The 15,365-nt window shown below is 43.5% G+C and overlaps 1 protein-coding gene across 1 annotated transcript in view; it reads left to right on the top strand.

Moving 5' to 3' along the window:
* The window catches only part of SNTB1 (syntrophin beta 1), a 75,912-nt gene that overhangs the window by 28,419 nt on the left and 32,128 nt on the right, over positions 1 to 15,365 (top strand). Inside the window, exon 6 of the mRNA XM_009277256.2 lies at positions 6,730 to 6,937. Within this exon, the coding sequence (XP_009275531.1) occupies positions 6,730 to 6,937 (208 nt within the window). The remainder of the gene's footprint in view (positions 1 to 6,729; positions 6,938 to 15,365) is intronic.

The raw sequence follows: 15,365 nt of genomic DNA, 5'->3' as shown, positions 1-15,365 counted from the left end.
GTGGGCATGGTGGTGTTGGGTTGACGGTTGGACTCGATGATCTTAGAGGTCTTTTCCAACCTCAATGATTCTATGATTCTATGATTCTAAATTGCAAATTACAGCCACAGTGGGAGCCTCGGGTAATGGGCTGCCAGCGTAGGTGCCCCAGCTCAGTGTTGGTAGGTGCTGAGGCTGGGCTTTAGTGCTTAAGTTGTATGCGCAGATGTTGCTATTTTAATACCCTGTTGTCACTTCCAGCTTTCACATGCGTTTCTGCTGATGGAAATTCCTGTTTTCCCGTAGTAGGAATCAGGGAGAGTTACGCTGAAGTTGTTGTTTCTTCTCATCACTTACATAGAGCTTTTCCATCAATCTCCGAGTCTATTCAATGGGAAGATGAGTTTACTGCCAGTAGTGAAAGTGCCGGGAGGTGATCCATGCCCGCCGTCCCTGAAGAGGCTGGCAGTATCTCCAGGAGGCTGGCTCCCAGGTGGTGCTCTCTCCCCAGCTCTCAGAGGCCAATAATCAGTCCAGAGAGAATTTGTGGGTTTGTCGTCAGGGTTGTTGAACAGTCCGGCTTCTGTTTTGCTTCACTTGGCAACTAATCAGTGATCCCTGGGATTTCTTGATCATGGAAGCTGAAAAGTAGGTGTATAAAATAATGAGACATTGAGAGACATCCTGCTAGATGAGGTGGACCTGCTGTTTGTCTCTTCCAGTGAGACTTTCTCGAGACAATTCATCCACAAGACAGAGCTGATCTATCAGCAGCCCTGCTCATTTGTTCTATTTCCCTATTAGTTTTCATCCATGCTCATGGATCATGTCCCCTTCCTCCCCCTGGGTCCTACTACAGCACTGTCTACCAGCAACAGTGATATTCTTTCTCAGAAGACATCTAATTCTTCTCTAAGCCCATGATCTCTTATTTATGCAGCAGCATGAGACTCTCCACCCTCCTCTTAATCTGAAGGGGTCATTTACCACTAGGTAAATGCACCACCAGGTGCTCTTCGCTTAGCCCAGACACAGCTCCAGCTGCAGAAGGTTTGCTTTGCTGCAGAAGGTGCTTTGAGGTTGGCTGTGGCTTTGCTAGAGGTGCAGCTTTTGTGGCTGAAACAATTTTTTTTTTTCCCTAGCATTAATACACTTTCCCTCTTGCTGTGAAAGAGTTGCTTCAGGGAGCTGTGGTCAACGTATTGACCGCACCAATCACAAAATCTTCTGGTCTTAAAGTTTCAGGGAGCATCTTTTAAAGGTTAAATCAAATTCCTACCATGCCTCTGAAATGATTCTTTTTTTTTTTTTCCCCCAAGTAACTGACCCCACTGCTTCTTGAAACAGCACTTTTGCCATTGTTTGGTGCTGAATCCACTGTGGAGAAGGCTGGACTGTGTATTCCTGCATTACCAATATTCAGCACTATTACAGCCAGAACATAAAAGAAAAATTCAAGAAAGAAAAAGATAAGAGGTCTTTTGGGCAATGCGGGGAAAGAGTTCTGCTCCTTAACAGCCATGGACATTTAAAAACTCTTAAATGACTTTTGTAGTTGTTCTGGGTAGAAAAGGGAGCATGTGATGTGCTCTGCAGATTGGTCAGCATTGGCACACAGTGGTGCGAGCAAGTTCATTGCAGAACCAAATCTTTTCCTTACTTGCATGCAGTGCAACTCTGCTGATACCCCTTTTATTAAAGCCCAGCTGGCGGCAAATAGAAATGAAATCAACTGTGACAGCTCATTAGTGATACATACCCTCTGTTTGGACATCAGTCTAGTCCAGCTCCCAAGAAACGAGTAACTACATTATTTTACCACTGTAAGTTGAAAGTCAGCAAGTAACTGTTAATACAGCAGGTACCCTTGTGACAGCAAGGGGACCGAGAGACTTTCACATAGAAAAATTCCACTTGATTACCAAATAGCGCTCGCTTGGTAAAATTGCTTTCATCTCCATTTAGGTGCATCAAATGAAGATGCTTCTTCAGTGTATGCTGGGGAATTTGTTGCAAGCCTAACAGCCTCTCTATGGAATATTTTCCTTGCAGACTAAACCCAAAGTTTCCATTGCTTAATTTTAATGTATTTTATTCCTGGTTCGTCTCCTGATGCTGCATGTAGAATTGAAAAAGAACCTTAACAGGTTTGGTTTTTTTTTTTAATTTTATAACAAAACTTAGAACTATTTAAATATCATCTCTGATGATTGTGTTCCTTTAAATACCCCCATATGCTGGAAAGCCTCCCATATTTGTACACTCAGAAATCAACAAAATTACTTACCACAGTTTCATGTGCAGACAATGATGGAGGGGACGGAGTGAGTGGTTTGGCCCTCGTCCTCTTTTTGAGTTTGCAGAGTCAGTGGCAGAGTGTTTTGTTCCCGGCTATGCCGGTGCAAAATCAAAGTAGCGCGATGGACTCGAATAACTCTGGCTCCAGCTTATCATTAACTTTAAGAGATTTACTCCACACTTTAATCAGTCACTGAATACATAATCTGGCCCGGGAAAAGGCACAAAGTGTAAATCAGTGCCTGATCTGGTCCTGAGCCAATGCTGGTGGGAGAAGTGCTTTCAAGAGATTTGGTAAAAGGTATTTCTTAGATAATGAACACTCCTACAGAAAGAGGCCTTATCAAATGTGGAATGAGTATGGTCTATCAAACATGTGTTTTCAACTTCTTCTGATCCTCTGTAAAGTAAAAGCTCTGGATGATGCAGCGAGGAAGGGAGTTTTGGCCTCTTATGTGCAAGGTTATGGCATTTGGAGCCGTCGGGTCTTGTGTCACCCCCATGTTCTGTGGGTGGAGAAGGGGATGCTGGAAACGCTCCTCAGCTCAGTGGGACTCTTTGAGAAGGAGAGAGAAAATTACTCTTTTATTACAAGGTTTGCCAAATGATCTCTGAGAAAATGTGATATCATTCATATGCATTGCCAAGCTGGAGTGATGCCGCGCATCTTGGCAGCCATCTAGAGCTAACATATAATTCCTTTGGGTTGGTATGGGCTTTATCAGAAACAGCTCCATATGCAGTATTTACATAACTGTGGTGGAGTGTGAGAATAAACACAGCTGTGGCATTGCCCTAAATATTTCAATTCAGTGGGGAATTAAGGGAACTTTATCACTGAACTGCAGATAAACAGAAGTCAGTAAGCAGTGGTCAGTTTAGCCAAGGAACAAATCAAAGCTACAATGGCTGGACTGCTGGAAACATTTAAGTGCTTTAGTGTTGGAGTTTACTAAGGTCACTGGTATTTTTTTGCTTTTCAAAAAATATGGAAATGCCATCAGTCAGCTGTTATACAAAAAGCATCATCCAAATGGACTGGTGAATCAAAGCAGCATAGGCTGAAAGGCAGAAAAGGGGAGTTTATAGGGACACAGCACTTTCCATATCTGATTGCGGTCAGAGTCCATGGGTTTCCGGGAAGATTATAAGCTTCTGTTAGTATCTCCATCCCAACTGACTACAGAGATGGGAGTCCTGGATCTTGAGCAGAAATCTGTAAGCCTGGTTTTGTAAAGACAGTTTAGTGCCCAGATCTTACAGCAAATAGCCAGTAGCAGAGTTCAGGCAGTTGAAGATTTAGACTTTTGTCCTTATGGTATGAATAAAAAAGCTACCCTACCTAGCAGCTTGCACAGGAATGATGCTTGCAGATGTATTCCTCGGGCTGGACCAGCATGGTAGGTAAAAGGATTCAGTTTCAGGGCTGTCAATGCAGTATTTATTCCCATTTTGAACTCACTTTCAGGAAGTGTAGCGGTATTGTCCAATCTTCCTGTCACTCAGCTCAGGGAATGAGGCAGACTTTCTGCAGTTGTTAGTGCATCACCATCAAACTTTGACGACTGACAAGCAGTCCCCAAAATAGCCCCATTAGAAGTCACTGAGGGATGATATTTTAAGAGTATTTTTGCAAGCATGGCTCAGTATGTGAGTGTGCATATGTGTGCTAGAATATATACATTGATATCACAGTAGGATGTGTATATATTAGAATATGCATAGTTTAGAACCCCTTAAACAGAATTGTTAAGAGCTAACAAAATGTTCATTATTTTAGGGGACAGAACTCTTGTAGAAATACTTAAATAGCCACCATCAAGGGAAATACACTTTGATGAAGGCCCAGGTAGCAAAATACTTGTTTGTATGTTAATCCACTTGCTTCAAGTAAGAATTTAAGTGTATTCTAAATTGGAGGGAAGTGAGTTGCCATTTGGAAGCTCTTTCAGTTCTAGGTAATTTATTTTTAAACCAAAGCCTGCTACAACTCTAACTTAAAACGAAATGACCCAAGTTTGCTGCTGTTCCTTTGCAGCTGAAAAAGCAGCACGTTCTTCTGTGTCTTTATAGTCCTTGTTCAGCGCTTTGTTTGCCACACCATACACAGTGACTTTGGAGGTGGGAGTTCCCTTACAGAAACCACAGGCTTTGTAAAGAGCATTGTTTCACACAATCCATACGGTGTGTTAACATTTTTCAAAAACAGTACAATACTGTTGTGCTGTCCAAATATTTTTAAAAGAAGTATTAAAATGGGAGTTAGAGTGCAGAAAATACTGAGTGCTGCTCCTGGCATGTTCCCTGACTCATCTGGGTTATGCACCTTTCCACTTTTTGGGTGCTGAAACAGGGATGCTGTCGCTGACATTTGTAAAATGCCATGAGATCTCGTGCCAAAAAGTGCTCTGTAAGTAATAAGCAATGTTTCACCGATGACCACAATGTACTTTGAAAATCCAAGCCTGTATAGTTTGTTTCCATTGATAGCTGCCTACAAAGAACAAGTTCAAACTCAAGTTCATACGGCAGTGGGAGAGCAGTGTTTCTGATGGAAAGACAGACCAGGGTGTGGTAGCTGTGCATGATCGTAATGATCATCAGACACAAATGTCTAAACCATAACTGTCGGGGAGACAGCTTTTTCTGTCATTCCAGAAAAACTGTCATTCCAGAAAAAAACAGAGTGTGATTGGGAATGTGCCTATCTACAAACGTAGTTTTCTTATTCACCAGACCTGCATCATCTGACAAGGAATTTTCCTTTCAGTACCTGAGGTTGAATCCTCGGTGCATCCTGGAGTGGCTAAATAAGAGCCTTTATTTTCAGACAGTGCTGAGCTCCAGCAGCTTTACCGAGGAAACATGCGTTCCTGTGTTGGCTCAGCGCTTTCTGAAAAATCAACCCACTTTTTAAGCTATCCAAACAGTGATTTAGGACCCTGAACAGTTCATCTGCTGAGTTTGGAAAATCATGACCTTTTCTATCTTTAGAGCAGAGTCTACATGGAGACCTCCCCTTCCCAAAATGGACAAACACAAGACCAGCGGTCCTTGCTCTCCCAGCCCCAGAGAGCTGCACAGATCAAGTTGCCCTCTGTTCTGGGTTCTGGTGTGGTTTAACCAATTAATTAAGACCTCTTAATTGTTAGTTAATCTCCAAATTGCAGGATTTTGTAATTGCAAATACTTGCATGACAGTACTGTCTTGAACCTCAACCTGAATAAATTCTACTGAACTAATTAATTCTCTGCTACAGAAGGGGTTGTCGTGTGTCCCAGAGATTGGGCAGCAATACACAGGACAGAAGTACGTGCTTAGGCTCAGATCCCAGGTCAAATTTGTGTGGGTAACATTCGGGGCAGTCACTGTTGTGTATAATGAAAAAGCACAAATGTGATACGGAGCTGAGTGACGGGCAATGACCAGGGCTTGGTTTTATAATCACTATGTAAAGATAAACCAGACTATTACTTAGTGGATTATTTAATAAATGTTCAAGTAGAAGTGGCCCACAAAGCTAGAAAGAGCACACAAAGCCCCGCTAATAACTAATAACTTCACTGAGAACAGAGCTGAAATAGCTGCAGCTGCCTCTCAAAGCATTTTTATTGTTGTTGTTGTTAGCAAAGGTGTTGGCACAGGTCCCATAACCACAATGAACAGGATTCATTTTCCTGGAAACTGTGTTTGCCTGTGCTTTTCAAACCACAGTGGTGGGGTGGAAGCCCGAAGGATGGTCTAGTAAGCATGTTTTTGGGAGAAGAAAAATCTCTCTCCACAAGAGTTTGGAAAACTGTAAAAGATGCCTTCTGGCAGTAATCATATGGTTGCAGTTAGCACTTTGTTGCTGCCGCTGTTAGCAGGACCTAAATGGAGCATTGAGGACATTAGTAACTCCTGGAGAAGGCCAATTACACTAGGCTTCTGGTTTATGCTTAGTGGTGTCACTGAAACCACAGTGCAATCCTAAGAAAACTCCTCCATTTGGGATGAGGGTGGGTTTCATTTAGCTCTGTATGTGTAAAATAAATGCACTGAGAAACTCCGGGTGTGCCATGATATCCAGCTAAAGAAGGCAGCAGCTTATCCCTGGCTTCTCTGCACTCATCTCCCATGCAGTTCTGGGTGGTTGCTGTGTTGGTGAATGTTAATGGATGAATGCTCCTCTTGCCTTTATATTTGAAACTTCTATTGATGTGCTAGATGTGGGGTTGCATCAGCATTGGCAAATCCCCTTCTCAAGGATTTTACCATAACGCCAGTACAGACCTGGCTTCAGTTAAGATGATCCTACTCCATTCAGGTGTTGTAAAGGTAAGTTTTTAGTGCTAGGTCTTGATATTAGTATCCTTCTTTTTAACTCATTGCTAACACTAAGCGAGGTAATAAATTTAGCCGCCTAATGGTATCTGAGTGAACATAATGTTTTTCCCCCCCCGTTTTTCTAGACTTATTGAAGTTCATTCACCTGATGCCAAGCACACCGTGGTGCTCAGGAGTAAGGATTCAGCTACAGCCCAGGCCTGGTTCAATGCCATCCACTCCAGTGTCAATGAGCTCATCCCCAGGGTGATTGCAGAGGTCAGAGACCAGCTGGGTAAAACAGGGATTGCTGGAAGTCGAGAGATTAGGCATCTAGGCTGGCTTGCAGAAAAGGTAATGAAAACATTCTTATTTTCATTTCTAAGCTCTCTCTTTCTTGCTCTCTCTCTGTTCCTGAATTCAGCCTTGTCTGGAAGTGGAGAGGCTAAATGAGGTTCTGGGTTTTGATTTAGCTTTCCATGAAGACCTTTCTTTTCTTAATGTGCCAATTTTTGTGCTTTAAAAAAAACAACAAAAAAATAGAAGGTCCCCTGAGTCTTTGCTTCTGTACGACAATTAGCAAAGACTTTCCTGGGAGATCAGAAGTCTCTTGATCTGTCAAGTTTAGGCATGGGACATGAGTCACAAAAACTGACACCAGCCTCGAGCTCCCCTGCTGTTATGTCTCCTGTTCACATTATGAGATGTCACCTTCCTACTCCCAGCCTGGGAAGTAACCAGTTACTTGGTCCATGGTCCACCCTTCCGCTGTGCCTGGCCACAGGAGCTGGGCATGGTCTGGAGCGCGAGGTGGTATCCCCGCTGCGCCTGGGAGCTTGTTCTTTAATTGTAACCCTGCGTTTGAGCTGATCTTCATAGAAGGCCGAGCTTGCAACTGCAACTCTTACCCCGTGTCTTGCACAGTTTAAGTCTCAAAATATTTTGTGCCACAGGGGAAAGCTGGTGTTCTGTTCAAAAGTAGTGTGGGATCTATTGACCTGTGGAAAACCGACCCATGAATGCACAGGGATGGTATCAGTATGAGATGATCTGGTTTTAAATTAGTAGTCTCAGAATTTGTTTTAGGCACTGTACCAACTGATAAGTGTGGATTTGCTATGGTAACAGGGTTAGGATTGTGCCTAGAAATACCTCCCATCCAGATACTGCCTGGGCAGCCATTCAGAGCATCTCTGCCTCTCCAGCTGGGGTGCGTGGAAAAATGGCCGCTATGTACACACTGCCCTTTCAACCTATGCATCCAGCACAGGTGTGGAAAGCTGACTGCAATTGCCCTGAAAAAAATACTGTATGTTTTAGCTCTATCTGGGATTTTGTAAATGAAAATATGGGAGCCACAGGCACAGGTGCCATATTTCTATCTAGCATCCTTTAAGAAGGCACACCATTAAGTTTTAGCAAAACGTGGGTCAGTCCGTACCACTTTGAGCGAGGCAAAGATTGCAAAATCTTTCAGGCAGATTTTGTAGGTTTTCCTGTCCCTCCTTCCAAGCTTGCAGAGTGGGGAGGACAGCACAACTCTGTGGCTTAGTGCTGTAGAAAATGTAAAAATTTGAGGGAATAATTTGCAGTTAAAACACCAAAGCATTGGTAAGTAAATTTTAACAGTATTAAACTGTACAGCGGTATTTAATCTTGTTTTCCCTTTTGTATCCATTTCTATAAACTTATGAAAAGCTGAATATAAGAGGCTTTTTCTGTTGCAAAATCCTCTCCTCTGGAAGGGTAACTGCTCTGTAGCAGATCATATAGACCTTATATGTAAAATATTCACGGGTCATCTTAAGCAGACACATGGCACACTTCTGGTTTATGAATTTCCTCTCCTTACATTTAATACACAATATCCCATTCACATGCTTCTTTCTCCACTTTTTTTTGCCTTATGGACTGACATCTTATTTCATGTTACTCATTATGGACCAGTTCAAGGTTCTGCTGAATTTAGTGGTGAAACTTGTGTTGCCTTTAACAGGGCCAAGGTGTGGCTCTGCACGTTCCAGTGTATCTACAGTGGCTGTCATCAAGAATTAGCCTTGAGAGATTTGTAGCGACGTTGTTACCCAAAAGTCAACATGTTTTTTCCACTAGACTAACCATCCAGAGCTGTGCAATGTAACAGAGTGAGGTCAAAAGTTCCCAGCTTCTTCTCATGTTGGAGACTTGTTGAAAAGTAGAGAAAATCACTACATATGGTAAAAAGCAATGTGAAATTGCTTATATTTGTTACTGGACTGTGGGCTGTAAAGCCTGGGTGAAAGAAAGATAACCTGCAGGGTGGGAGAGGAAGGTATATATACTGTACGTATATATGCAAACTGAATATATCCTGTTTCAGAGGAGGTGTTCAACGCAGCTAGATGAGGTGCTGACCACAGGGCATTTCCTAGATGCAAACCTGGGTTTGCCAGTGGGGAGAGGTTAAATTCTGCAGTGATTCCTGGAAGCACCCCAGCAATACCAGCTTTCTTCTCCTGGGGTGAACTTCCCTACCATATCCACTGCTAGCTGGTTTCTAAACATTGGAATTTAGAAAGGGACCTCATTATTAGTAGCCACAAAATAAAACATGTGCCTTGTATTCCTCCTAGCATTAATTAGCATTAATTTTTTTCTCTGTGATAATTTGTGGCATATCTTGCTATTTTTCCATAGGCTGCAGTGGGAAGAAATCTGAACTCCATTTTGAAAAGCACCTTAGACTGTAACTTTTAAGACAGCTTTTATGGCATTGCATTATGTTACTTGTATAGCATATCCTTACAGTGAACTCTCAGCAAAAGGGAACGACGCTAAGTGAGATGAATTCTTCTGCTTGTTTGGGGAATGCAAAATGTGATCCTATAGAAATTTCACTGTAATTTGCTGTGATTACTCTGCTTTCATTAAGCTGTTTCCTGGTTTGACATTTTTTATATGTCTCTGCTCTAAACTTAGCTCTAAACTTCAACCTTTATGGTACTACAAAAATAGATTCATTAACAGAGCCTCCCTCAGGTGGGTAACGTTAAAATAAATACTAGGTTATCTAAGGTACTATGCAATTGCATGCTAACAGGATTCTTCCACCTTCACTGAACTTCCCTGTGAAGACAGCCCTAAATTTGTGGTCTTCAGCATGAAACAACCATCTTGCAGGTCCACCGTCAGGTCTCTGGCTGTGTGCCGGGGTGGACAGTGAGGGTCTGTCAGCAGGTAAAGCAAAGAGCTCTGCATCACTTTAAGAAAGCAAACATTCACTGTGGCATTATTATAGGTAAGGAGAAAAACAGCCAGAAGCAATCATTAAAGATGCCATGTTCCCTCTTTTATTAAGGCACTAACCTTGTCCTGACCTTGACCTTATGGGAAGGGTTTCTGAAGCCGGCCAAGGATTAGGGAGTTATATTAGTCACCAGCATCCTAAAACTTTTCTGTAACTAAGAGAAGCGTCAAGTACCGGTTTGTAATGAAGTGTGTGTGCTCCCCATCACCTTTTCTTTCTTGTATTTGTCTTTTCACTTCAGCAAGACCTGTGGGATTAACAAGCGTGCTAAGCGGGAGGGAACAGCTACATGTGGGTTTTAATCTTTCCAGGTCTTTCCTTTTTTTAATGCTCCCTACAAAGATACTTTTAGTGACCAAAGACAAAAAAAGAATTAGTAGTGTCATCCTAACTGAGGAGCTTTTCCATGTGTGTGTTAATTGCCCCTCCTCTTTCCAGGAATCCTTTCAAGCCTTGCAGAAATGTCTTTTCCACCTCTCTTTTTCGCCACTTTTTTATAGTTCTATTAGTTTTATAAGCCACATCCTGTGGCTTATAGAGGAGCTGAAACAGGCATCACTGCTTTTCTCCTCACGCTTATCCACCTACCGTTGAGTTCCTTTGTGAGGAGCAAATTCGGCTCTTGCACCGGAGAGCTAAAACACTGAGGAAATGGTAGTTTATTTTATCACTTCGTGACGTCGGTTCCAATAGACCAAGATACCGTTCGCAAAAGCTTTATCTACATTTTTGCCTATTTAATGCAAACACCAAAAGGTGTTCTGGCAAAAGTGGTTTTGCAAAGGTAGCTTTTGCCAATTCAGCAGTCAGCCACACAAGCAAAAGCATGACTGGTTTCTGGGGAGCTGTAGCCAGGCGTCAGCCTTGTAGCTGGGTCAGTTGAAAAAAACAGCCTAAATGAAACCCCAAGCTCTGCGTCTCTCCCTGTCCTTGCTGGGCCAGTGACACTTTAAATGTAGGCTTGGAGGAAAGAAAAAGCACTTCTGCAGCCGGAGACAGTTCTCCTTTCTGAATGTCAAATGTCTTACAGGCAGTGGGCTTCTTAAAAAGTTCTCAAGACTCCTTTGAGAAACTTAAAAATAGGAGTTGCTGCAAGTTGCATTTTAGAATGTTAATATTTGAAGCTGCAGAAAAAGTGCCCTTATGGGCTTTTCTCACTAGATCTTAGCCCCAGCGCTTGGTTCCTGTTCATATCACTCTGCCTGCGCAGCGCAAGTGTGTTGCTGCTCCCACAGATCTGGTGAGGGGATAAGACGGGAGAAAACACCTGATATTGGAGGGGAAATAACCAAAGCGGCACAGTGAATCGGAGTTGTTTTTCAGCTCCTGACACTATCTCCGAAATGAAAAGTGTTAATATATTACAGGCTGTTCAGTCTCCTCGAACCTTAGATAACCGTGTCATTGTGTTAGAGCTCAAGTGCGAGGCGTGTCACGGCAGAGTGATCTTCTTCAGTATCAAGCCATATATTGCAGTATTATATTTATCTTCCTGATCTCACTCTAATTCAGAGGAGGGAGTGATAACAGTAAGATTGTGAGCCATGCAAGCTGTCCAAACAAGATTTAGGCAAATGACATGAGTGTATTTGAGGTTTTTTTTTCCCCCAGTATGAAATGAAAACGTTTCTGTTTTACCATTTCCTTTGGAAGTATGTTCACTGGTTAGCAAAACATGTAGACAGCAACAGAGCCACATTGTTATTCTCATCACAGATAAATGAGTTTTCAAAGAATGGGAGAGAAGCTTCAGTCTTAAAATTTATATAATTTCTAAATTGTAAAAGCAAGCTTAAAATGTCTTTGCACGAGAAAACCACCAGCCCATCACGTAGTTAAAACATTTTGCCTTTATTTAACGTTGTGAATATCTGATTCTAACCACCTTCCCATGAAGCACAGCAGCTGCTAGGCAGCATTTTAAAAACCCTGGCGTGGCCGTGTCCGTGGTTGGGGCTGCCGCCATCCCCCTTAGCTCTCCCAGCTCTTCCATCGCGGTGGTGGCAGTGCTTGTCTGACCCTGAGCCAGATCAGATGGTTACGCTGGTAGAAAACTCATTACTTTCAGTGGGGTAGCATTAGCTTTCTGCAGGTTTTATGACAAATGCAAATCCCAGTGCAAGAGAAGTAGTGAGAGCCTGTGGCAGAGGGGCAGGGACTGGGCAAAAGGGCTGCCTCATTAGGCAGTGTATAGCTCTTCCTCTGGGCTAGCTGCCTCATCAGGCTGCACATACTGAACCAGCGGCATGCTCAGGAATAAAATTCGTCTTGTACTAATCCCCAGGTCTGTGTTCTGGCCCTGTGTGCGTTTAGGCTGAAACTGCAGCGAGTTTTGGGTTGTACTGTGTCTTAACCCCCAGTGCAAATCAGCGTATGGTTTAATCAGATAAATAACCTGCTAGAAACATGGGCGTTTGCTAAGAAAACTATTACTCAAATGCCTAATTTCTTTGCAAGGAAATTACATTCCCATAGTGTGGTCTCCTTCGCAATTTCTAGTCACTACAGGGTTTTTTTGTTCTTTTCTTTCAGTCTCTGTTTTCTTTACTAATTATCTAGGCATGTTTGGAAATACTACCCATCTATAATGCCCAGGAAGAAGAGCAAGGCAATTTGGTCCTGGCCTCCTGTTTTGAGTGGTTAGAGAAGGACCCGATTTCTCATATTGATAATATACACCTGGTCATAATCTTAAAATTGATCTGACCTTTTGGAGATTACACAGACCTCAAATCGGAAAATCTTCTGTATGTCCTAAATTGGAAATTGTACTTTTAAATCCCAGCTAATTGCTTGCTGTGGAGCACTTGCATGCAAATGAAGGGTCGTGCTTTTGCCCTGTGTCACTTAACCTTGCAGTTTATTAATTCCGGAACTTATATGTTTGCTTTGTAAAACACCACAACAGAGCACTTAATTACATTAACAGTCTTCATTATCTGGGATAACGATCAGCCTGTTCTTAGGAAAGACGTAAACCTGAAATAGCATGAAGAGTAATTTCCTCTCCCAGCTTCAGCGAGGTTCCTCCACAGGCCACTTTTATCAGCAGTAACATTGTTCTCTTGTGCATTCTCTGCTTTAGGTGCATTCAGTAAATGGATATATTAAGGAAAACTCGGGCACACCCCAGCCATTTCATTCACCATACTGTTTTAAAGGCTTTACCAGTCTTTATCTGTAACACACATGCTATTTCTTCCCATGCCAATGAGAGCCAAGCAAATGATACATTTAAGTCAGGCAGAAGTGCTCAGTACAAAGGGATTGGAAAGAAGAATAAGTTTAAATAAATCATGAAAAAATATAGGAATATGATGGTAAATGGAAGGCATGAAGGACCTGAGCTTGAAACTCTGTACTTCTCCAGTACAGTTTGGTTGTTATAGTGAAGGAAAACCCCTCTATCAGATACTTACACAGCACAGTTAAATAGTGAATGAGCACCGTTGTGCCTGCGGTAGCTTTCAGGTGTTAAATTATTCTTGCAGAAATTGAGCTGAAGTGTAAACTGGGGCGCTGCACGTCCCCTCGCCCTTCCCACAAAGGTTGCGTTAGTTCTGGCTGGATCCCAGCAGAGGTAATCACACCCTGCCCGCTCTCCCTCAGTTTTGATCTAACAGTCCTAAAAATTGACTTAAGTTTTTCCATAAACAGCTATCGCTGTTCCTATGAGCCCCAGGAACAACGAGAAAGTTCCTTTTTAATGTCATTCCGCCATGAAGCTTTTTTTAACTTCTCCTTTCCTGCATCAGGAGGAATTGTGAGTCCAGAGACATGACTCCTGCTCTGGCGGCTGTGCCTGTGCGGGCAGAAGGGGACACGGAGCACAGGTGGGATCCATGTGGTAGCCCATGGCTCTGCTGAGAGAGGGACCTCTGCAGATGTCTCACCGACAACCCAGGACAGGGTTTGAGAGGGGAAATGATGGGCTGTCACTTGGAAGGAGGAGAGAATGCCGAAAGGAAACAGGGGGGGTTGGTTCACTGCCTCCCCGGGGTGTGGGAGCTGTTTCTCTCGGTTCCTCCAATGTGGCGGGGTGGTGGCTGTGGGAGCACGTTCCGGCGTGGTCCTGAGCACTGGCCACTTTGCATGGCGCAGCTGCCATGGCATGGATGCTTAACTCTTTCTTCTGCATAACCCAAACCTGAACTGCTGCTTGGCTGGGCTGGGCTGGGCTGGATTTTGCTGGACAAGGGACTTTCTAGATTTTGGTAGATGAGGGGTTTTCTTCCTAGATCTTGCTGAATTTTCAGGATGTTGGGCCTCTCCATCTTTCACCTTGGCAGCTGCAGTTGGATCTGTCCAAAAGAGTCCACCTCCCCTTGCGCATATGCCAGGTCAGCTTACCTTTTGGGGCTTTGCAGGTTTGAAAGCCTGTGTTTGAACATATTTGCAGTCAAGTTCAGTTGGAAAAAAAAGCAGGAAAGATACAGGTATGATATGAAGGAAGGCTTTGATCCCCTTCCTTCAGAAGCAGGTGAATGGCCTCCTTTTTTCTCTCAGCCTCTGACAGTAAATATTGCAAGAAAGACAGCGAAGGAATTGGAGACAGCGATGCTCCTTGGTTTTCAAATGCCATTTAAATGCAACATGAGCCTCCCCTTAATAAAACACATGTTGCATAAAGAAGCAGAGACCTCTACTGAACCCATACCCAGCCCTGCCATCAGTGGGGAGCGGAAGGTGCCCTTGCCAATTATTTTGAGCACTTAAGCACCAAAACAACTGGTCTCCTTCTGCCCCGATATGTTTCTGCCTCCTTCCGCTGGTGCAAGTAGGGTGTCAGCAGTGGCAGGGTAGGAAAGGGGAGCGCCTGTTCTTGCCCAGCTGCAGGATGCAGGGTGGGAGAAAGCAGACCAGCACGTTGGTTGGGGAAGGTGTGAAGCTCATCCTGAGCATTTGGAGATGCTGTGGAGTGGTTATCCAGGGTGGGGAGGCTGCTATTAAGGCAATGCTTTGGGGCAAACTCAGCTGGAACAAAGAGCAAGGCAAATGCAGGCTGAGCAATAGCAAAGCCCTGAGCATCTCCCCCATCAGCCGTGCTGACCCGAGCAGCGCTGTGGACACCCAGCTCGCCCTCCAGCCCGTAGATCCCATTTCAGTTGTACAGGACAAACAGATCTATTCTCATATCCCCAGGGCTGATCTACCCTGATTACACATCGCTGCGACTCAATGGGCACTGAGAAAGACAGTGTTTTGCAAGAGCTATGCCCTTGCACTGTGTCTGCTCATTTGTCTGCATTTTTCTGCTTACTGGCTGCATGTAAGAAGTTTGAAAGGAAAGGGATTGTCTATCTTAGAAAATCCCAGATTTTCCAAACATTAAGTTCCCGTTGAGCTGAGTTTTCTCTGTTCAAAGTTACCTTGTTCTCATTTGCTGGTTTTGTCTCCTGAAGTTAAAAATCACCTTCAGGGGAATGGAGGGGCCCATTAGAGGCGTGTTGACCTTCAGGCTCTGCCCAGTATGAATTCCTCTCACCCAGTCATCGG

Source organism: Aptenodytes forsteri, unplaced genomic scaffold (genome assembly GCF_000699145.1).
Source record: "Aptenodytes forsteri isolate BGI_AS27 unplaced genomic scaffold, ASM69914v1 Scaffold49, whole genome shotgun sequence".
In the NCBI taxonomy this organism is placed as follows: Eukaryota; Metazoa; Chordata; class Aves; order Sphenisciformes; family Spheniscidae; genus Aptenodytes; species Aptenodytes forsteri.
This window is presented reverse-complemented; position numbering and strand designations above follow the sequence as displayed.